This window comes from Podarcis vaucheri (assembly GCF_965113315.1).
Source record: "Podarcis vaucheri genome assembly, chromosome: 2".
Taxonomy (NCBI): Eukaryota; Metazoa; Chordata; class Lepidosauria; order Squamata; family Lacertidae; genus Podarcis; species Podarcis vaucheri.
In genome coordinates, this window is record NC_138760.1 from 92,147,026 (window position 1) to 92,170,027 (window position 23,002).

At 42.1% G+C, this 23,002-nt stretch overlaps 1 protein-coding gene across 1 annotated transcript in view; it reads left to right on the forward strand.

Annotated features, from left to right (window-relative positions):
* The window catches only part of LOC309524578 (uncharacterized protein), an 86,104-nt gene that overhangs the window by 34,753 nt on the left and 28,349 nt on the right, over positions 1 to 23,002 (forward strand). The window contains exons 13-22 of the mRNA XM_082209247.1: positions 4,634 to 4,714; positions 6,635 to 6,797; positions 10,819 to 10,893; positions 11,590 to 11,742; positions 12,829 to 12,931; positions 16,350 to 16,455; positions 18,362 to 18,567; positions 19,374 to 19,462; positions 20,730 to 20,804; positions 21,066 to 21,198. Of these exons, the coding sequence (XP_082065373.1) occupies positions 4,634 to 4,714; positions 6,635 to 6,797; positions 10,819 to 10,893; positions 11,590 to 11,742; positions 12,829 to 12,931; positions 16,350 to 16,455; positions 18,362 to 18,567; positions 19,374 to 19,462; positions 20,730 to 20,804; positions 21,066 to 21,198 (1,184 nt within the window). The remainder of the gene's footprint in view (positions 1 to 4,633; positions 4,715 to 6,634; positions 6,798 to 10,818; positions 10,894 to 11,589; positions 11,743 to 12,828; positions 12,932 to 16,349; positions 16,456 to 18,361; positions 18,568 to 19,373; positions 19,463 to 20,729; positions 20,805 to 21,065; positions 21,199 to 23,002) is intronic.

The following is a 23,002-nucleotide window of genomic DNA, read 5'->3' on the forward strand; positions in this document are numbered from 1 at the left end:
GCCCTGCGCCTGGGGAAAAAAATATTTTCCCCCCCTTTATTTCCCCCCCCCAAATCTAGGTGCGTCCTATGGGCCGGTGCGTCCTATAGGGCAAAAAATATGGTATATGTAGCACTCAGTATACCTGATTTATGAATTGCTTCTCTTCTGCAACATTTTGTAAACTCCTGTGCAAATGATAACAATCGAGGACTAACAATAGTTTGGATGGGAAGGTGAATTTTGCCAATTCTGTCTTACCATGAAGCGCCCAGCACCACCATCCACTGACTCTGGTCCTGGGAGTTGGGGAACCCTCCAGAATACAGTGGTACCTCGGGTTACAGATGCTTCAGGTTACAGACGCTTCAGGTTAAGAACCTTGCTTCAGGATGAGAACAGAAATTGTGCTCCGGCGGCGTGGCAGCAGCAGGAGGCCCCATTAGCTAAAGTGGTGCTTCAGGTTAAGAACAGTTTCAGGTTAAGAACAGACCTCCGGAACGAATCAAGTTCTTAACCTGAGGTACCACTGTATTGTGGGAGATGGTGATGGGGGCTGCTGAGGGAAACAGGAGAAACCACCTTCTCATCTCCTCTGCCAGCAAGCTCCTTCTGCTCAATCAGAAGGACCTTTTCCATCCAAGGCACAAATCAGCTCCATGGCAAAGAGTTCCTTTCACCAACACCAGCTGCATTTCTTCCTGGGCCAGGGATAGTAGTAGTAATAGTAGTAGTAGTAATTAATATTATTTATTTATACCCCGCACATCTGGCTGGGTTTCCCCAGCCACTCTGGGGGGCTGCCAACAGAATATTAAAAACATGATAAAACATCAAACATTAAAAACTTCCCTAAACAGGGCTGCCTTCAGATGTCTTCTAAAAGTCAGTTGTTTATTTCCTTGACATCTGCTGGGAGGGTGTTCCACAGGGCGGGCGCCACTACCGAGAAGGCCCTCTGCCTGGTTCCCTGTAACCTCACTTCTCGCAGGGAGGGAACCGCCAGAAGGCCCTTGGTGCTGGATCCCAGTGTCCAGGCTGAACGATGGGGGTGGAGACGCTTCTTTGGGTATACTGAGCCGAGGCCGCTTAGGGCTTTAAAGGTCAGCACCAACACTTTGAATTGTGCTCGGAAATGTACTGGGAGCCAATGTAGGTCTTTCAGGACCGGTGTTATATGGTCTTGGCAGCCACTCCTGGTTACCAGTCTAGCTGTCAATCTAGCTTTGTCACAGTGGTCCATGCCCTGGTAGCTTCACAGCTGGATCTCTGCAATGTGCTTTATATAGGTCTGCCTGTGGGCTTGGATTGTGAGTTGCAGCAGGTACAGAAAGCAACAGTAAAGTTGGTGGCTACCCACAAACATAACACCAGTTCTGGAGGAACTGCACTGACTGTCAGTTAGCTACCAAGCACAGTGTGTTGCATTGACGTGTAAGGTCCTATACGGTATAGGACCTAGGTGTTTGCTCGACTGCCTACCCTTGTAAACACCAGCCCAGTATTTGACATTGGGTGGACATTAAAAACCCTTGTAGAAATATTTTCCTCTACTCAGGCATTTGGTTAGTTGATTGGAGATGTTTTGTCACTTTCATGGTGCAGTAAAGTAAGTTTGATTTATTGCTGTTGCAGCTTGATTTTTTATTTATTGTTGTTTTATTTTATTATGTTTTTATGTTGTGCCTTGCTGTGAGAATTTAATGAGCAGTGGGTTCTAAATTACCTAAACGCAGCACAGCTCTAAATTACCTAAACACAGCAAAGTGTTTAGGTACTTTGAATTTGGTTTTAAAAATACTGAAAATATCACTCAGAAGATTTTTGTATAAAAGTAGATGATATGACTTCTCTATTATGAAAGTGAGTTAATGCCATTTGTTTTAAATATAGCAAGAATGACAGACTTATTATGTCCCAGTTTGTTCCTATTGTTTGGTAATGAATCTGTGTTTCGTTTTACACATTCAGTGGGATAATGCGTAATTGCAAATTAACATGTGACAAACATAATGCTTGAACTCATGATGAGCCATTCTAATAGTCACATCCCTTAACGCCTTGAGAAAATGGGGTTATTGCTTAATTAAGTTACACCCATTGTTATTGATGCGTTGAAGATTACTATCGAGGACTTTGTACATACTAAGGAACAAATCTGCCGAAAGCATTAACACTGAATACAATTTTTTTTTTTAAGTGGGTAATTTGGCTCAAAGGGAGAGGCTAATGGTGAAATTAAGCAGATGAAAATTTAATGAACTCAGAGTTGTATTTGATGTAGCGCTATGGCAAAGGTTCCATTGGTGCAAGGATTTTCCTTGCAAAACAGAACCTTCTCCCCCCTCCCTCCTTAAATCTGCTGTGGGGATCCCCAGATCCTCCTGAGCAGATCTGGGAATCATGTGGGCCGAGGAGAGGAGGAAGTTCTCATTGCCCTATCAAGAATCTTTGTGCTGCCTTCCACTAAGGCAACAATCTCATTGAATTTGGCCCTCATTGCCTTAGGCTGTGTACAAAGCACTAAGCAAAATACTGAGGAGCTTGTAGTACAGAATACCAGACACGCCAAGTGTCCCTATTTTCCAGAGGCAATTCCAGATTTAAAGAAGTGACCCGAATTTCTTATTTGATCCCAGAATGTCCCACTTTTCTTTAGGATGTCCCTTTTCTCATCAGAGAAATGTTGGAGGGTATGGAGTTATGCAACCCCTGAACCACTATACAACCTTTAGAAAACATTTGACAAGGCAGCACTGTATAGGGAAGCTTGTTTAATGTTTATTATGTTTTTATGTATGTTGGAAGCAGCCCGGGACAGCCCAGTCAGATGGGTGGGTATAGACAGTAAAATTATTATGGTTTGTTGAGACAGAGGCACTCTTCCCTTTTGTAGCTAATGTTCAAATGTTTCTTCCTTAATAACTAGCAATGAGCTAAATCTAATGGCTCCTTGCTTATATAAACTACCATAAAAGTTGTCCAAACTGCCCTTAAAGTGAATTTTTAGCCTCTTATGCCACTGGGGATTTAATAATGAAATTCTGTTCTATTAACCCTATTGATTTTCTGTTACCTTATGTAACTGTGATTTGTGGTGTAATATGCAAGGATTTGAGAGGTTATATTGCTTTGAGGTTTGACTAACTAGATCCTAAACTGTTTCTAATCTAATATTGTAAATGTCACTAATAGAGGATGTGCTGTTTATTCTGGGAAAGTGTGAAGCCATAAAAAAAAATTTACTTGCTGAGCCAGCAATCCTAGGACGTGCCCATTTGAACAGCAATAAATAATTTTTGGTAGTTCCAGTGGAAGTTGAGTGGAACTTTGGCTTGGCTTCCTTCTCAGAGGTTTGGCCAACCTCTCCTGAGATGCAGTGGTCATGTGGCTGTGCTGCCGCTGCATCTAAGAAGCATTCATCTTGCTGCTTGCAAAAGTACCTCCAATAGGGAAGTTGACTGTGAGTTTTCACCCTGTAGGCATGAAGGCAGCGTGGCAGTCTTGGTTTTCTCCCTGCCCTCCAAAAAGGAAGAAAGTAAGCTTTCAGGCGATGAAGAGGTGCAGGAGGGGTTCAGCTCTTCCCACCTGTTCTTTGCAATGGACCTCAAGTCATTGTTAAAGAAGGCCTTGTCTTTGCGGATCACTTCTGTGGGGAGGGGATGTTGTTGTTGTTTAGTCGTTTAGTCGTGTCCGACTCTTCGTGACCCCATGGACCAGAGCACGCCAGGCACTTCTGTCCTCCACTGCCTCCCGCAGTTTGATCAAACTCATGCTAGTAGCTTCAAGAACACCATCCAACCATCTCATTCTCTGTCGTCCCCTTCTCCTTGTGCCCTCCATCTTTCCCAACATCAGGGTCTTTTCCAGGGAGTCCTCTCTTCTCATGAGGTGGCCAAAGTATTGGAGCCTCAGCTTCACGATCTGTCCTTCCAGTGAGCACTCAGGGCTGATTTCCTTCAGAATGGATAGGATTGATCTTCTTGCAGTCCATGGGACTCTCAAGAGTCTCCTCCAGCACCATAATTCAAAAGCATCAATTCTTCGGCGATCAGCCTTCTTTATGGTCCAGCTCTCACTTCCATACATCACTACTGGGAAAACCATGGCTTTTACTATACGGACCTTTGTTGGCAAGGTGATGTCTCTGCTTTTTAAGATGTTGTCTAGGTTTGCCATCGCCTTTCTCCCAAGGAGCAGGCGTCTTTTAATTTCGTAACTGCTGTCACCATCTGCAGTGATCATGGAGCCCAAGAAAGTAAAATCTCTCACTGCCTCCATTTCTTCCCCATCTATTTGCCAGGAGGTGATGGGCCCAGTGGCCATGATCTTCGTTTTTTTGATGTTGAGCTTCAGACCATATTTTGCGCTCTCCTCTCTGGGGAGGGGATAGCATTCCCCAAAGGCAAGTCCTTCATGATGAGGTTTCCTTTTCCAGAGAACTTTAACTTTTTGCTAGTGTGGGGGATGCCTGGAGCCCCCAAAGCTTCCCACTCCTTGCTTAGGTGCCTTTATCTCTATGATAAAACTGAGGAAGATTTCTTGAAGGTCAGAAAGACTCTTGCATGATCTCACTTTAATGTTACAATAGTAATTTATGTAAGTTCAGAATGTTGTGGGAGGGTTTAACACCTGAAATGTGCTTTGATTCTAGGACTAATCCGGCATGTAGAGCAGCAGTGTGGACTATAGGAGAGCTACAACAACACTTGCATAGGAAACATCCCTTTGCTTCGTAAGTTTCCTTAATCTGTTTGGTAGTCTTTCTAATTGTTGTTGAACTGCTTTTTCATCTGGCGTAGGCTTCAGTTCATTAAATATTTTTGTCTGTGCAAGCCCTCTTTGGCTGCATTGGTAGAGTGTATTAATCCAGTTAATTTCTTCAGGAATAGTTTTGAAGTAATTTCATTCCACATTTCTAGAGCACCATATGTGATCCCTAGTCAACAGGGAGTGATGAATGCGAACAGAATTATAAAAAGGGTTTACAGATAAGATGATGCTTATATTCAAGAGATTTTACATGCTGAATATTTCTTACATGACAACAGAATCCCCTGTCCTGACAGAATGAATTATTCACTTCATTAGTGGGCATGGACTTCAAGCAGACCTATAGAGGTCTGGCTGAGTCATAAACTCTGCCTATGGAAGAAATGACATTTGCATTTTGATGAAATTTCAGATGAGCAACAGGGGAAAAATTGTTTTGAACAAGTCACCATCTTAGATTGGTGTGTTGATAAGGCTATAATGCGTGTATCACACACACACCCAAAAGGAGAAAGAAAAAACACATAACAATATTATTATTGTTTTAACATGTTGATGTTTATTGTCCTGGGCTTCTTTGGGAGGAAGGGTGGTGTAAGGATATCAGGGGGTTACTCGAGAGCAATCAGGCAAATGCTTCCCTGGTCAGCTGTAAAGCCTCGTTATTGGTGCCAAAAACCCTTCACCATGCAGAGCGCCACTATTCCGTGGCTCGCTCATTCACTGGCAGAATCTGTGAGTAGGCAGTCCTTAAACCTTCCCCAGCAGAGTAGTTTCTTGACGCCCAGTCTGCACCTCCCCTCTCGGCGTGGAAGCCTACTGTGCAGGGAGGGCGTGGGTAACGGAGGACCTCTCTCCTCCCCGCTTTGCTCAGGCAAGGTGTCCTGGCACCGCCTTGCCTCCTCCGAGCCCTGAAGCTCCTCTCCACTGGAAGCGTGGTTACTCTCCTCCGCTGAGGAGGTGCTGCTTCCCACGATCTTTGGGGGCTCTCTGTAATCCACCCGGCTTTTCCCCTCTCGCCCCTGAGCCGATGGCAGTTCCCTGACAGGTGGGATTCAAATGTAATTAATTAATAAATATTTAAATTATTAAAAAGCAAAAATTATATGAAAAAGGGTTCTTTCTGCAGATATAGTTTTCTGTGACATTCCATTTACTGAACATGGGGCCCCAGCTTTTTGAGGCCCATGGGCACACATGGGATTTTTAAAAGGAGAGGGAGAGGGGGAGATGGGGGCAACACCACAAAATTGCTGTTTCGGGAGGCTTTGCCAATAGCAAATTGTTGGCAGTAACCCCGCTTGCTCATACTATGTGTGCTTCTTGGGTGCTGGAAGGGATGCAGACAGGCTGGGAGGGAAAGAGAAGAGAAGAGAAGAGAAGAGAAGAGAAGAGAAGAGAAGAGAAGAGAAGAGAAAAGAAACTACACAGATGCCCCCCCAAAGTAGGTGGAGAAGGGAGCTGCCCCCCTAAAAAAGACCCCAGAGAGGGAGGAAGCAAGTGAATTATCAGACATCCAGAGAGGAGGTGGCAGCAAACAAGCAAGCCAACAGACCTCTCAGAGATGAGGAGGAGGACCAACTTCCTCCAGCAGATTCCCAGAGTGGAACGAAAAACAAATACTGATTCTCTCTACCTGCCCCCTCCTGCAACTGGCAAAATGAGAGGCAGGCAGGGATACAGAGGATTTCTGGGTGCTGAGGGGCAGGGGCTTCACAGGTAGCATTGTATCCCTGGGTACTCTGCACCCACTGGCATTATGTTTGGTGCAGCAACTTTACTGGCCAAAATTCATGTAACACTGGTCTCTTGTGCCATTGTCACTCGTATTGCATCCAGTATGTGCTCCCACCTTTGAAGTTGCTTCAATATGTCTTCCTAGCTGTATTCAGAAGAATGAGCATTTTCAACATACTCGAAAAAGAAATTTCAGGACTTCAGTGAAATGCGAATGCCTCTGCAGCTTGTCTTCACCATTGTGCTACTTGATAGATGAAGGAGTGGTGTTTGCAGATAACCAGGAATTTCTGGTTCTTGGCATGCAGGTAAAAAGCCAGATGATATATGCATAAAATTAATTTGATGAACTAGATTTGTACTTGCCAGTAAAGGTTAGTATGTATACATTTGCATGCTTCATAGGGGTTGGAAAGGCAAATGCTGAATTGACAAATATTTACAAATTTGGTGCTTAAGGTATGTCCATAGGCTAAGCCAGCTTCTTATGGACTAGTGTTAAAGAAACTAGCCCCCTCCAGAATATGTTAACCATTTTAATCTGCTTTATGCAGTGTTCTGCTATGGGGGATTTTCCAACTTCTTCCTTGAGGAACTGCCTGAGGACAGAGGTGTGCGTGGGCAGGGGAGATAGGGCAGGCTTTTAGAAATGCAGAGTGGTTACAAAGACACCCAGAAAAGCTTATTAAGATAACATCCAAATGTAGTCATATGAAACTTAAAACCCTCAAATTAACAGATTATGCATTTGATACAAAGCATCCTTACATTATTGTTGGTCATTCATCCCACTCTTTTTCCTACTCTGGCAGGCAGTGTCAGAGTCAGAGGTCTTTTCCTGATTGGTTCTGCAGAGGTCCTTTTCAGGATCCCTTACATTTTAGATGCTAGGGTCTGAGGTGTGTGTTCTGCTCCCTGAGCTATATAGTCCCTCCCTTCATAATAAATCGGCAAAGATGTCTGCTTGAGACTTGGCTAACTGCTGCCAATTAGAATAGATAATACAGTGGTACCTTGGTTCCCAAACAAATCGGCTCCCGAACACCGCAAACCTGGGAGTAAGTGCTCCAGTTTGCAATTTTATTTTTTTTTTGGAAGCCGAACGTCCATTTTGGCTGTCGGCATTGTTTCCGGGGCCAATCAGCCAGTCAGAAGCCGTGCCATGGTTTGCAAACGTTTTGGAAGTCATAGAATCATAGAATCATTGAGTTGGAATAGACCACAAGGGCCATCGAGTCCAACCCCCTGCCAAGCAGGAAACACCATCAGAGCACTCCTGACATATGGTTGTCAAGACCTCCAAAGAAGGAGACTCCACCACACTCCTTGGCGGCAAATTCCACTGTCAAACAGCTCTTACAGTCAGGAAGTTCTTCCTAATGTTTAGGTGGAATCTTATTTCTTGTAGTTTGGATCCATTGCTCCGTGTCCGCTTCTCTGGAGCAGCAGAAAACAACCTTTCTCCCTCCTCTATATGACATCCTTTTATATATTTGAACATGGCTATCATGTGGAACGGACTTCGAGAATGGATTGCATTCGGGAACCAATGTACCACTGTATTGGGTTAGCTGATCAATGGTTTGACACAATCATATAATCTTAGAGTTGTAAGGGACCCAAGGGTCATCTAGTCCAACCCCCTGTAATGCAGGAATCTCAGCAAAAGCATCCATGACAGATGGCCATCCAACTTCTGCTTGAAAACCTCCAAGGAAGGAGAGTCCACAACTCCCGAGGGAGACTGTTGCACTGTTGAACAGCTCCTACTCTCAGAAAGTTTTCCCCACATGTTTAGTGGAAATCAGTGTACTGAAATAGCCCTTTCTAGTGTAAGGAGGTGGGCTAAGGTTTCTAAGTCAAGAAGATAAAACAAGGACACCAGGAAGCTGAACAAGGACAGAATTTAATGTGATTGGCCCCTGCGAGGAACAGGATATTGGGCTACATAGCCCTTTGGTCTGATCCAGCAGGATAGGAAGGGAGATTAGGGGATTAGGGAACATCAGCAGAAGTTTGCAGGGTCAAGAAGAGGAATGAGCGTGAAGGATGAGCAAAAGTCTGTAAACTGCATTCCCGTAGATGACTTGGTGTGCTTTGAATGGGAAGTGGATGTAGTGGCAAGGGGGTGGGGGTGGGAGAGAACCAATCACGGTGAAGGGAAATGAAGGGAGAAAAGCAGCCAATAAAGTTATCTGGGCCCTGGACATTCACTAAGCTCAGCAGAGGAGCAACAATTCCTGGAACAGGATTCCAGCTTAGCTTTTAAGAAGTCCAAGATTTGAGTCCACCCTTCACTGCTGGTTCTGACACTAGGATATAGCTAGGATATAGCTAAGGTAAGCTTTTCATTTAGTTACTCAAGTCTGTGTTTCTAATGGATGGCAATTAGATTGTATTCATTTTATTTATATATATTCATTAGGGTGTATTTCACAGCTTGTGGGTTGATCCTTTCAAGCCAAATAAGCATTAATAATGATATTTGTGGTTTTGGTATTCTTTTATCAGCAATAATAATAATAATTTGTCATGGTAAATTATGAAAACATAAAAAAAAAAACATGACCACAGAAAACAGTCAAGAGATGTTGTGTAAAACCCAGTAAGGAACAATCAGTTATAGTCAGCATTTTGAAAAGTTTACTTGTATGCTTCTGTTATACTGTGGTACCTTGGGTTACATACGCTTCAGGTTACAGACTCCAATAACCCAGAAATAGTGCTTCAGGTTAAGAACTTTGCTTCAGCATAAGAACAGAAATCGTGCTCCGGCGGCGCAGCAGCAGCGGGAGACCCCATTAGCTAAAGTGGTGCTTCAGGTTAAGAACAGTTTCAGGTTAAAAACAGACCTCTGGAACGAATTAAGTACTTAAGCCGAGGTACCACTGTACTCTCACATGAAAACCAGACTTCCACACAAAATGCATATCTAGCTGTTTGGCTGCATAACACGTTATGTTCAAGAACAATTTCACAGATTGCTGACCCTGAAATCTGAAACATGAATGCTACAGCAGTTTGCAACAAAGCATTAAAAAAACCTTGTATAACTTGTTTCATTATGGAGTGATTTAGCATCTGAAACTTTCTTAGTTTGTAGATCTAATAGTTAAAACGAAACAGGTTGAGTACAGAAAGTACAGTAATTGCAATTATCTTACTGGCAACCTGTCACCGTGCTCTAAAAATCTGCCTGATAGTTAAGAAATTTAGAAATTTGATAGTGGACAGATTATGGGAAAAAACATCTCAGAGCATAATTCACACAGTGCCCTCCCCACCCCCTGCATGTGAAGCTGCACCTGGGGGAGAGGATCAGCATAGGTCTCAATGAGATTATTTTCCATCTCTCTTTTACTTTACAAGCTTAAGTGTACATAGATTTCCATGCCTCGGTCATCAATGAGAATAGGAGGCCAGTAATTCACCCATCCTCCTCCTTCCCACTGCACCACCCTGCAAAATACAGTGGTACCTCGGGTTAAGTACTTAATTTGTTCCAGAGGTCCGTCCTTAACCTGAAACTGTTCTTAACCTGAAGCACCATTTTAGCTAATGGGGTCTCCTGCTGCTGCCGTGCCGCCGGAGCACGATTTCTGTTCTCATCCTGAAGCAAAATTATTAACCTGAGGTACTATTTCTGGATTAGCGGAGTCTGTAACCTGAAGCGTATGTAACCCGAGGTACCAGTGTATTCAAGTCTCATGGAAGCTGTCTAGTCTTTATTTATTTATTAGAACAGAGCAATAAGTAATGTCCTGGGATCTCCATGTCTTTGACTTTATAGGCACACTCTAATATTATGGCATTCTGGGGGAAAGCTGTGGGTGTTTGTAGGTGTGGGTGTTGATGGATAGTGTATGTATGTGTGTCAGATTTTTCATCTCATTGAACCTAATGAGCCATCGTTCAGCCTGGACACCGAGATCCAACACCGAGGGTCTTCTGTTTGTTCCCTCACTCCGAGAAGTGAAGCTACAGGGAACCAGGCACAGGGCCTTCTCGGTACTGGTGCCCATCTTGTGTAAGACCTTCCCATAAGATGTCAAGGAGATGAGTAACTATATAACCTTTTGAAGCATAGCTGTCAATGTTTTCCTTTTTTTAAGGGAAATTCCCTTATTCCAAATAGGATTCCTCGCGAGAAAAGTGAAAAGTTGACAGCTATGTTTAGAAGGCATCTGAAGGCAGCCCTGTAGAGGAAACCCTGTATAAGGTTTAATGTTTTGTTAGGTTTTATATATATGTTAGAAGCTGCCCAGAGTGGTTAGGGCAACCCAGTCAGATGGGCTGGGTACAAATAATAAATTACTATTATTATTAAAGGATGGACGAATTCTATTTCTCCATACATCAGTACAGAATTTGGTTTATTATGAAATGACTGCTTATACAGATCCAGTAAGTATGCTTTTTTCTAATCTTACTTTTCTCTACAATATGTAAAAATGTTTTTTTAGTTTAAATATAACCTTTTTTTTATATACTGCTTATTTTTGAGAACTGTCAGGATTGTGATAAGATCATCACGTTACATTACCGGTAATTGGTCCAAAAAGGCTGCTACAAGAAGTGTCCTGCATGTATTATCTTGAACTGCTAATTGTCCTCCGCATAGCATATATTTTAAAGGGTGAGGCACATCACGTGCACTTAATTACCATAATCTAGTTGTTCCATGTTTGCACAAAATTTCCTCTAGGCAGGGCAAAGCTGGGAGTAGAAAGGCATGCCCCTTTCCACACAAATTATCCAACTAATTCTTTAGTTATGCAAAGACCAGCCACTGAGGCCCATCACTGCTAGCCCTCTCAGCAAAAGGGAATTCTGGCAGGCTCAGCTTGCCCAACCAGTTTGAATCATTATAGAACCACAGTTTTAGGAAGCAGGGTTCTTGAGAGATCATCCAGAGCAACATATCTCATTAAAATGTTAAAGGTTAATATGAAACATTATTGTGAAACCTAAACATACCAGCACCTTTCCAAAGAGTATATGAAAATGTGCTCTATGTGGCCCGCTGATTTGGTTTTATTAATTTTTAATTTTATCCATTCAGGAACTGCTATTTTAAAATATAAACATCAATTGGTTTAGGTGGTCCATTTAAGACACGATGTGGCCCATCAGCAGCTAATAATTATGTGCCAGAGCCCAAGATGCAAACTGATACACTTCAGAAGCTTACCTGGTCTGGAGCTCATGTCGCAAGTGAACACAGCAAACGATACCATTGTTTTTACAAGGCTTGTGAGTAACGAGAACAATTGAGTGCTAGTGTGAGAATATGTCTGTGTGACACATTAATGGAAATGCTAGAGTTATTGTGCTGTGTCAAGCTGCAGTTGCTGCAAAAACACTGCTGCATGGTTGCTCTCTGGGGCAACCTATCAACAAATGTGAAACCTTTGTTGAATAGATTGCAGTAGCGGCCAATTTGCTACCAATCTAGATTCAATGTTTTACTACTAGTCTATATAGCCCCATACCTCTCCTCCTACAGCCTACCCCAGTCACTTAGGTCTGTGGTTGAAAATCTGTTGCTGATGTGTCTCCCCCCCCACACAAGGTAAGAACTGTTGTAACTTGAGCACTTGCTTTAAGCATTGTGGCACCAGTTGCCTGAAATCCTCTTCCCTTAGAAATGAAACAAGCCCCAACTTGGTTGCGTTTTTGACTTCTGTTGAAAGCTTCTTTTCTCCCTTGCCTTCCCCAAGGTGGCCTATTTTATCTCTCCAGTTTTTAACCCTTGTTGAATTTTATATTTAATACTGTTTTGTGACTTGTTTTGTTTTATTCTACTTCTGTTGTCATACTATATTCTGTATTCTTACATCTTCTTATCAGGTGGAGTTGGTTTTTACTGGAGATAGTAGGCTGCTTTGTGCTAAGGCGAAACTAGGCCTTTTTCACCCGGCTCAAAGACCCAGTTTGGCACACACCCATGCATATTTGCGCACACACACACACAGGCTGGAAGCCTCAATGATGCCCCTCTGGAGGCTTCACCCAGGGCAAAAAACATGGCTAGCTCCCCCCCCCCCCAGCTATGGTTCTGCTTTGTGGAGCAAGTTCCTAAAAAAAGAAAAGTATAAAACTTTAACTAAATAAAAACAAATAAACCCTTTTCTTATAGTCATTGCAGAAGCTGTGTAAAAGGAAGAATTGGGTTGAAGGAAGATGAATGGCTTTATAAGATAGTCATGAAGGAATGTTCTCCATAAAGGGGTGGCAATCTCAGGGCCATTCTTTTCTTGACTATAAGTTACTAGACCTATAGACAGAGAGAACAATGAGTTTGTGTATACCAAAACTGAAATTATATACCTGTTTCAGAGCAATTCACTCTTCATTGGCCTGACATCTGGAAGTGTGGATGTTTTAAATATAAAAGAAGACAACAAAACAACTTTGTATGGAAAAGATGTGAAATATCATGGTGAGATCCTTTAAAAATAATTTAGTATACGTACAAATAGGAAGAGTGAAACCTTAGCCTTTTTATAGTAAAAAATTGTTAATGTCTTTTATGGAGATTTGAACACACTGATGCTGCAATCCTACACGTATGTCTGAGAAGTGATGACAGGATTGCATAGTAAATCAGCATCAAAAATAAAAGTTAAAACATTATTCCTGAGTTTTACTCAGGAAATTATGCTGGTATAAAGGGCACGACTTAGGCAAAGTAAGTACTTTTAAGTGAAGAAAGAGTTCAACACACATTTAAATCTTTCCCACTGAAGACAGTGGGATTACATAGAGGCTAGTTTGGGCAGAGTAGCTAAATGTTGGTGACATTATTTCAGGTCAGGCAGCCCCTGTCCTTGTTGAATATCCAACAGGCATTTTAACTAAATTCTAATCTTATCATTTTAACTGATCTTTTTGTCCTAAGTAACTTGTATACTGCTTAGAGCAGACATCCCCAACCTGCAACCCTCCAGGTGTTTTGGCCTACATCTCCCATGATCTCTAGCTAACAGGACCAGTGGTCAGGGATGATGGGAATTGTAGTCCAAAACATCTGGAGGGCCAAAGGTTGGGGATGCCTGGCTTAGAGACTGCTGTATTTAAGCAGTATATAAATGGTCAAAATAAATAATCAGACATTTCTCCCGCTACCCCAAAAAACCCCTCAAATAGTGCTTCTACTTTCGCTTGAAATAAGTCCCTTTGATTTCCATGGGATTTACAAGCCTGTGTGCATAGGATTCCAAACTAATTCTTTTGGCAGATAGAGAAATCCTTAAATTAAACTGTGTTGGCCTCATAATGTTTTGGTGGCCTGGTTTGTACACCCTGGTAAGCCATAGCCTGAAATAAGCTATGGCTTACAGAAAATAAGCAGCATGCTCAAACCATTCCCATCTTGCTCTTCCCATTGCTACAACAAAACAAATCACAGTGTTGGCTTCATATTACATGTGAACCAGTGCCCATGGTTTGTTTCTCTCTAAGCAAACAATGAGCAGCAAGCCAGGAACAACAGAGAAAACATAGTTGTATCAAAAGTCTCTGACAAGTTCAAGAGAATAAACAGGGTCACACTCTTCTGGTGCCAGTTATCCACCAATGTAAGCAACGAAATTTCAGTCTCACATCCAAGCTGGAAATCAGATTGGAATAGATGCAAATAATCACTTTCATCCAAGAAAATGTGGAGTTGGCGAACCATTACACATTCAAGGACCTTTTTGCCTGGAAAAAAAAATGACACCACATGATAGTTACTTAGATCCAGTGGGACAAGCAATGGCTCCTTGATAAGGAGTTTCACAATTGCTCCCTTAAAAGGAGTCAGGGCATCATCTTTTCTCATGGCATTTTAAATCACAATGATCCAGATCCTTTGTCCTGGTCCAGTAGATCTGAGCAGTCATGATGGACATGAGTGCAGCAAATGTGGCAGCAATCCTCGCTGCCCCAAGTATCTTGATTAAACATCTTGAAGTTGCACAAACTGGACACAGTGGCTGGATATCTGCAGAAGGTGTGGGGAAGCTTCCTCACTCAGGTCAAGTTTCCTAGGGCCAACATGACCACAGTGGGGCCAAAACACACATCATTCTCACACGAGCATCCAATTATCCATGCAAACACCTGCCATTCTGTCTGGTTTCTCTTGCTCGCTCACACACCCCATTTCACTTGCATTTCACCTCTGTGCACTAAGAAAAGGCCCACTGTACAACCATATCACTTCAGATCACACTAGGCATGGACATTGGGCAATGTTCTCCTCTCAGCAGATGGCTGAGTTTTAGCATCCTCCAGCCTGTCCTCTCACATGCAGCAGGAGGCATAGTGGGCCAGTGGAGCAGATGAGAGAACAGACAGTGGGCATGACATTTGGAAATAAACAAAGCGAAGGCAGGATATTTTAGTAATAAAGTTGTTGTTAGGTTACAGAAAGAAATGGAACCAGAATAAAGCTTTCTTGGTCCTCTAGCACAATATATTCTGCTCAGGTGTTGGTGTTGTGCTAACATAATTGAGTGGACATCATTCTGTGAGAACACTATAAGTAAAGGAATGTGTGTAGTTCTAATCCATTAAGTTATCTCAATAGATCTTTTCATGACATAATTGTTTCTTCAAAGGCACAACTTCTATTGAGCGTCCTGGGAACAAGCCTGCAATCCTTACCTGAAAGTCAGCCACACTAAATACCTGAATAAACATGCGTAAGATTGCATGGTCATCCTCATTCAATATTTGGATATGCATAATATCCAATGATAATATTGATTATTTCAGAAAATTATTAATACAGTTTCACATTCAGCTGTTGATACAGCCTTCTAGCCATGAATGGATGACCTGAGCAGCTATTTCATGATCAACAGTAGCACTGACTTTTCCCATGCCTAGCCTTGTGTACAGAATCAGCTTGCCATTTAATTCCACCCACATATTTTAGTCCGTAGTAGATCTTTCGAGTTCTACTGAAGTTTTGTAATACATTTCAAAAATGATTCACACTTTCATTTTGTAGAGGCTGACTTGCTAGTAACCTATTTTTGACTAGTTGTTACTAGTAATGGCTTCTCTCAATTCATTTCACCTGTGTGGTTTTTTTGCTTTTTTGCACTCTTTTATATTGATAGAACTTATAAAAACAATGAAGAGTTCAGAAAGTTACAGAAATGTAATATATCTTATCCGTAAGCTTCTGTTTTTTGGGGGGGTTTTTTTGAGATGAATGAAGGTTGGAACATTCTGTATTTCGGTTTCAATGGCCTGGGGGTATCTGGTTAGAACACAATTATTTTCCTTTGGCTAAACATGGGCCTATTTTATAGTTTGGATAGGATCAAACCAATTGTGTTTATATATATATATAAATAAAACAGGGGCAAGAGTCAAATAACTTGCTCACTTGATCAACTGGTAAGTGCCCATTTAGGGCCAATCTGTACATGAGAGAGGCAAACCTAACTCTGCCTCAGTTGTGGAGAAAGTAAAAGTAGATTGGTAGAGTTCCAATTTTAAGAGTTAAAGAAGCACCAAATGGGGAGTGCAGAATTCCCACCCACCCCGAGCAGCTTATCCTCCAGTGTTACTTTACCCAAAGGAGAGAGAAGTGGGATAAGGGAAGGCCAAAGAGGGGAGGGGCGACCCAGGGCAGACATATCATCATTATAACCTTTTCCTGATGGTGCCCACATTGTTTGGGAGAGGGTAAGGGGAATGAATACCCCCCACACACCAAGGCTGCTCACAGAGCCCTGCAGACCTTAAACCCACCACTGTTCTGGCACATGATATTATCATTTCTTGACAAGGGTGCATTCAGAATCTGAAATCAGATCCTCAAATTCACAAATTATATCAGAGTATTCCTTTTCTTTAAGGGAAGAATGAAGAAGAAAAAAAAGATGCTTTTTCGGACAAGTACCACAATGGCCCTGTACTGGCAGTGGATTCCTGCAAGAATTATTCTCTCTTTTTAAGTTGCGGGTAGGTGAATAGTTTGATGTTACCTTTTGTAACATGGGAAAAGGAAGACAGGATGGTACATGTGCTATAAAATCCATAAATCTATATTATGCCTGCAAGCCCCAGATGAGCATCCAGCATAGTGGGGGAAATGCCAGCGCCCACCACTGCTGACACCAGCATTATTTTAACCTTTTCTTTTTAATACTGTATTTTTTAAAAAAAAAAATCTCTACCCTAAGAAGATAAGTACTTGGTAGGAGGGAGATGGCTTCAGGCAAAGCTGGCATGCTTTATCATAATTTCAGTATTTTGTTGCTGCTGCGGTTTGTTTGTTGTTGCTGCTTTGTTTTTGTTGTTGTTTATGAGGTGGGGTATCACTCTTGTGGAACTAGAGTGATACCCTCTAGTTCCACTCTAGTACCACTCTTCCACACTAAGTGGAAATAAATATTATCCCCTGCCTCAAAAAGAGTACAAGTCTCCATATTACCCATTATGAAATATGATAACTTGCAGACACCCAGTGAATTTTTATTTATTTATTAAATGTGCACCTGGAGATAGAGAGATGCCTGTGTGCATGGAAGAAGATTGCAGAGGGTGGGTGGGGGAGTGATTTAGGGGAGGGACAAAATAATACAGCCCAGACACATTCCATTAAGCCCCAGCCACTGGTGTGGGCAGTAGCTGCAGAATAGCAATACAGTTAATATCTATTTGGGTTTTAAACTGAGTGTGTAGAATCCAATCTCTCATGCCAAAAACCAAATCTGAACGACCTGCTTGTGTTTCTTGAAGCATCTCATATTAGAGGCGTGGGGAATTAGATTTAGCTGGCAGGCCAGATCTTCATTTACCCCAGCCCCTGTGGGTCAACCTTGTCAGGTGGTTGATAATGTTCACCAGCCAATCACCTGCTGCCATAACAAGAGCAGGTAATTTCCTCTCCTACCCACTCCCGCCCTGCCTCTGCAGAGAAAGATATTTGGATTCAAACCACCTCCTTCAGCAATTCAAATTGCAACCTCTAAGAAAAAAGAAAATGGAGCATTTTCTCTCTCCAGGGGGAATGGAATGGATTCAAAGCACTGGTGGAAGATCTTTGAATCTAAACCACTTCTACCTGACCCCTTGACCATACTAGGGAGTTCCCAATACCAGTTAATTTTGGGGACTGTATTTTGAAGCACTGGCAATCAGCTGATTGACACCTGTGGAGGGCTCTTTTCAAGCACCTAGAATTAGCTGGTATCTAGCTGATCGTAGGAGCTTCAAAGTGCCTCTCCAGCAACAAGCTAAGAGGGAGGGGTATTATATCTAGAAATAGAGAGGGTATGGTGCTAACAGGTAGAATTAGTTGGGGAGGGGTGCTTTTAGCCCACTGAAATCAAAGATTGTTGCCAAAGTATATGAAAACATTTTTTAATAGGAATTTAAGCAGCAAATGAATAACGTGGGGAGGACAACAATTTTCCTTCAGCCTCCCATGTCCCTTCTAAACCTGTTCTCCAGAGTTTCTTACCCCCTCTGGAGAATATTTAAGGAGACATGGGGGGCTGCAGGGTAGAGGGGGGGTGACTTAAAATTACTTCCCTCCCCATTCTGCTCATGGAAGTCTTACCATCAGCTGAGCAACACTGTTGGATACAAGCTTGTGTGTCTTTTATAATTTTGTTTTATTTCTCAAATGTAGGATTTCATTCATTTAATACAAACAATAAAAACACACGATTTTAGAAAAAACCTTCATCCTGTAATCAGGAACCTGGTATATTCAGTGCTAAACTGCAGTTCACATGAAATGTGTATGATTTAATTCCACTTTGCTTTAGTACTGTGTGGGTCTTGAAAGTAAGCTTCTGCATAAGAGTGAGTTATAGTCTGTTTTAAGACTATTTCCCATAATGTTCCCTTTATTTTCTAGTTCAGATTCCACGATAAAGTTATGGGATACACAGAAGAATCTGGTGGCAGATATCACTCTTGATAACACTTTAAGCACAGCCTGTTTCCTGAATAGTTCGGGTGATATTTTACTGGCTTTCAAAAATGATATTTACGTCTTGTCTCACAGTAAGACACTGGACTTATTGAATGCAAATATTGATGCCTCTAGAATCTCAGCAACAGGTAACCTCTATGATTATATTAACATAATTTCTTCATTTTTAAATAATATTTCGTACTCAGGCAGTCTGATCCCATCCATTTTTACTCAGAAACAAGTCCTACTGTATTCACTGTGGGCTATTCCTGTGTAAGTGTTTATAGGATTGCAGCCTTTTCTGCTAGTTGGTGTATAGGATAATTTGGCATGATCCAATTAGCAAACTTACTGCTAACCAGCATTTAGTATTCATATGTACACCAACACTAACCGGTATTAACAGAAACCAAAGTTTCTGTCATAACCATGTTTTGAAATGGGGTTTGAACTTTTGGTCTGTGTCAGTCATGGTAAGTACGGACATAACATATGTCATGGAATTTTTGAAAGGCGGCACTTTGTCCTGAATTGTCTTGGGCAAATCAATCGAGAAATCGTGTTTTGTAACGTGGGAGTTTGCTCAACAATTTTGAGTTCGAATCTATTGTTAAAGAGAAAAAGGATCCATTCTGGAAGAGGAAGTGTACTTGGCAAATTGGGAACCAGACTCAGGAAACCATGGTTTTCAGGGAAATTGTGTTATGCCTGCCCTGGCTCATTGTGGTATCTTATTTGGCAGTGTTTTCCTGTTCATTTGATTGAAGAACAGAAAATTAGTTATTGATAACCAATATGCATGTAAAAAACAACTCATATTTCTTTTTATTGTTTTCAGGGGTATAATGCTAAGTAAAAATTGTAAATAAAATAAGAGTGGTTTATCATTACGGTTTCATGTTACAACGTGAATGCTTCAATATAAATGCTGCTATCATGATCTCTTCTCCAGAATCCTGTATTTTTGAAAGTCAACCTCCAGAAGAGCTAGAAAGAGGGAAAACTTACGTCTCGAAGCCAGTTGAGATGGCATCATATCTGGTATGTTGTAACTGACACAGCATTTTTAACAACATGAAGAAACAGAGGTTGCCTAAATACTGCGCTCTTGGAGATATGATTCACTAAACTGAATTGCATCTAAAATCAGGTGCAAAGTCTGCCACCCCCTGTTAGATGCAGTGCATTGCAATAACTGCAAAACTAATATATGTTTTAAAAGTTAGATTTGGAATCTGTCATTAACAAAATATGTATGTTACGTTGAATACTAGATTGCCACAGCTTATTTAAATAAATTCAACATTACGTATTGTTTCTAGATTTAATTTATAGTAGTTTTTTTTTTAGGAGCTGTTTTATTTCAGGGCAGATCTATTTCTGTATTGGATCAGATTTCACAAACTTACAATAACTACTTTTCATAGTATCACCCTCTTAAGTCTTTAAGGCTAAAATATGATACCCACATACTTGGTAGTAAACCTAGGTGGAATCTACACACATATAAAAACCACTGTGAAAATGCTTTTAAAAAATGTTTTGAAAAATGCATTGAATTTTGCATAGCTCACTGTTTCCATCTTGTGTCACATTTGTATATTGCACTTTAAAGGTAAAGGTAAAGGTACCCCTGCCCGTACGGGCCAGTCGTGTCCGACTCTAGGGTTGTGCGCTCATCTCACTTAAGAGGCCGGGGGCCAGCGCTGTCCGCAGACACTTCCGGGTCACGTGGCCAGCGTGACGAAGCTGTTCTAGTGAGCCTGCACCAGCGCAGCACACGGAAATGCTGTTTACCTTCCCGCTATAAAGCGGTACCTATTTATCTACTTGCACTTAGGGGTGCTTTTGAACTGCTAGGTGGGCAGGAACTGGGACCGAAAGACGGGAGCTCACCCTGCCGCGGGGATTCGAACCGCCGACCATGCGATCGGCAAGTCCTAGGCACTGAGGTTTTACCCACAGCGCCACCCGCGTCCCTATATTGCATTTTACAACACATTTAAAACATTTTATTTGCAGCTGTGTAGCTGAGTCCATAATTTAACTCAATGGGACTTCTGAATATATATATTCAGAAGTCCCATTGAGTTAAATTATGGACTCAGCTACACAGCTGCAAATAAAATGTTTTAAATGTGTTGTGTGTGTGTGTGTGTGTGTGTGTGTGTGTGTGTGTGTGTGTATGAATGATTGAAGTATGACTTGAACACACTGAACATCTGTAACACATATTCCTGTTCACTAATAGCAATATTATAAAAAATAGACTTTTATCATACCATGAATATCTTTACTATTTCTCTAGGTACCTTACAAGGGATATACCTTCACTGAAGACTTCACATCAGACTTGTTGGTTTTACCAAAGAAGAAAGGAAAGGTTGGGTTATAGTGTAATGAAGCATATTTTACACAGTTATGACACAGACCCTTCAGTATCACAAAAAGACACCTATATCAAGTTTTAAGTTATATCAACAGCTACTTAAATTTAATTGGCAAATAATGAATTAATCCATTAAAAGGCATATAATTAGGTGTAAAGAGGTGAAGTAATTTTAGATGTTCAATTATAAACAATTTTATTTTTAAAAGATAGTAAGCAGATTACATGCATTTGTATTTTTCTCTTCCCTATTAGCCAGTCTGGAGATTACCAGTGGCTCCCTCATCAATCTACTGCTCTCCCTGTTCCTCAGATGTTTCTCTGAATATATTTGATTTCCTGCTCCAACCTGGAACTCCTGACTTAGAAGAACGTGATAAAGCTGAAAGTAATGGTTTAAATATAAATATAATCGGGGGTGGGGGGCATTCTTTGGGTTTGCTCTCCCCTCCATCCTGGAAACCTATCCCAAAGCAATGCAACAGTGTTTTTCCCTGGCATGGCAGAGCATGTTCCTTATCAGCTTGCTTCAGCACACAACACTAGAAGTCCTTTGTGACTGAGATAAGCTGGGAACTGGTTTTGCCCTTTTCTGCCTTGCATCTTGATTGCTCCCATCCATTCCGTGGCCCCATTTCCATTTGCTTCCATTCCCCTTTTGTTCCCTCAGTTGCATCTGCAGTGCTTCTAATCGTAGCTGAGTAACAGTGTGAGCTGATGAATTGATAGGCTGTCTGCTTAAAAAAAAGGCAAAGGACCCCTGACAGTTAAGTCCAGTCACAGACAACTCTGGGGTTGTGGTGCTCAGCTCACTTTACTGGCCAAGGGAGCCGGCGTTTGTCCACAGACAGTTTTTCCGGGTCATGTGGCCAACATGACTAAGCTACTTCCGGCGCAACACAACACCAATACCAGAGCAGCGCATGGAAACGCCGTTTACCTTCCCTCTGGAGCAGTACCTATTTATCTACTTTTTGGCATGCTTTTGAACTGCTAGGTTGGCAGGAGCTGGGACCGAGCAACGGGAGCTCGCCCCATTGCCGGGATTCGAGCTGCCGACCTTCCAATCGGCAAGCCCTAGGCTCTGTGGTTTAGACCACAACACCACCCTGTTAGGGCATGTTATTCTGTTCACAGTCAAAAGCACAGCTGAGCGAAGCATGGGCTCTATCACACTGGTCTTCGACTGGTAGGTCAGGACCCAAAGTGGGTCACAGCCTGATTTGAGGTGGGTCATAGCAGGAGACTGCTACCTTGCAAATATGTGGTATAAGATTAAGAAATGGGTCCCCACATGCATGTTTGGATTTTAAAAGGGTCCTGGATCTGGAAAGGTTGGAAATACCTACTCTATCACATTTCTTTTGGTGCTTGTAATGTGTATGGGTTGCTCGTGCGTAAGTTGCCACCTCTCCAGGCTTTGTTGCCTTGCTAAACCTTTCAGTCTGGACAGCCCTTCACTTCGTGGCTGCCTCAGTCGCTAGCAGAATCCGTCAGTGGGCATTTCTTAAATCTTTTCCAACATAAAAGTTGTTTGACACCCAGTCTCCTCCTACTCTCTCTGCACGGAAGTCTTCTGCACAGGGTGGGCGTGGGTAGCGGAGGACCCGTGCTCTCCCTGCTGGTGTCCGGTGAAGAGTCCTGGAGCCCTCTCGCCGATTCCCCCATCAGCCCCTCTATATCCCTGGTGTTGCGCTGATTTGCTTCCCCGTCTGCGGAGCTGCCTCTCTCCCTGCTGGGCCCTTCTCCAGCATCATTTGAGAGCCTTCCCTCTGCCTCTAGCTCCGATGTCAGTTCCCTGACAGTGCTGAACAGTGAAAAACTACTATGCAATATCTAGCAAATTACTCCTTTTAATAGCAAGGTGGGGGGCTCCCCTGTTGTTTTACTTAGAAGCAAAGCAGGGCCACCCACAAATACAAAAGAGGCATCTGTAAGTTGGGGGCAACCCTGAGGTTTTGCAGAAATAAATCTTTCAAAGTTAGATACCCAAGAGGAGGGAGCCCCTGTACAGCATGTCACAGTCTCATTGTTCTTCATTGCAAGTCCACAGCAGTGCAGGTTACAACAAATAGCAAGTACCATTTTAAAACAGATAAAAATCACTGCAGTTTTAAAATGCAAAAGACTATTCCAAAATGGAACAGAGAAATAAAAATTCAGCAAGGGAGGTGAGTCACAGAAAACAAAAT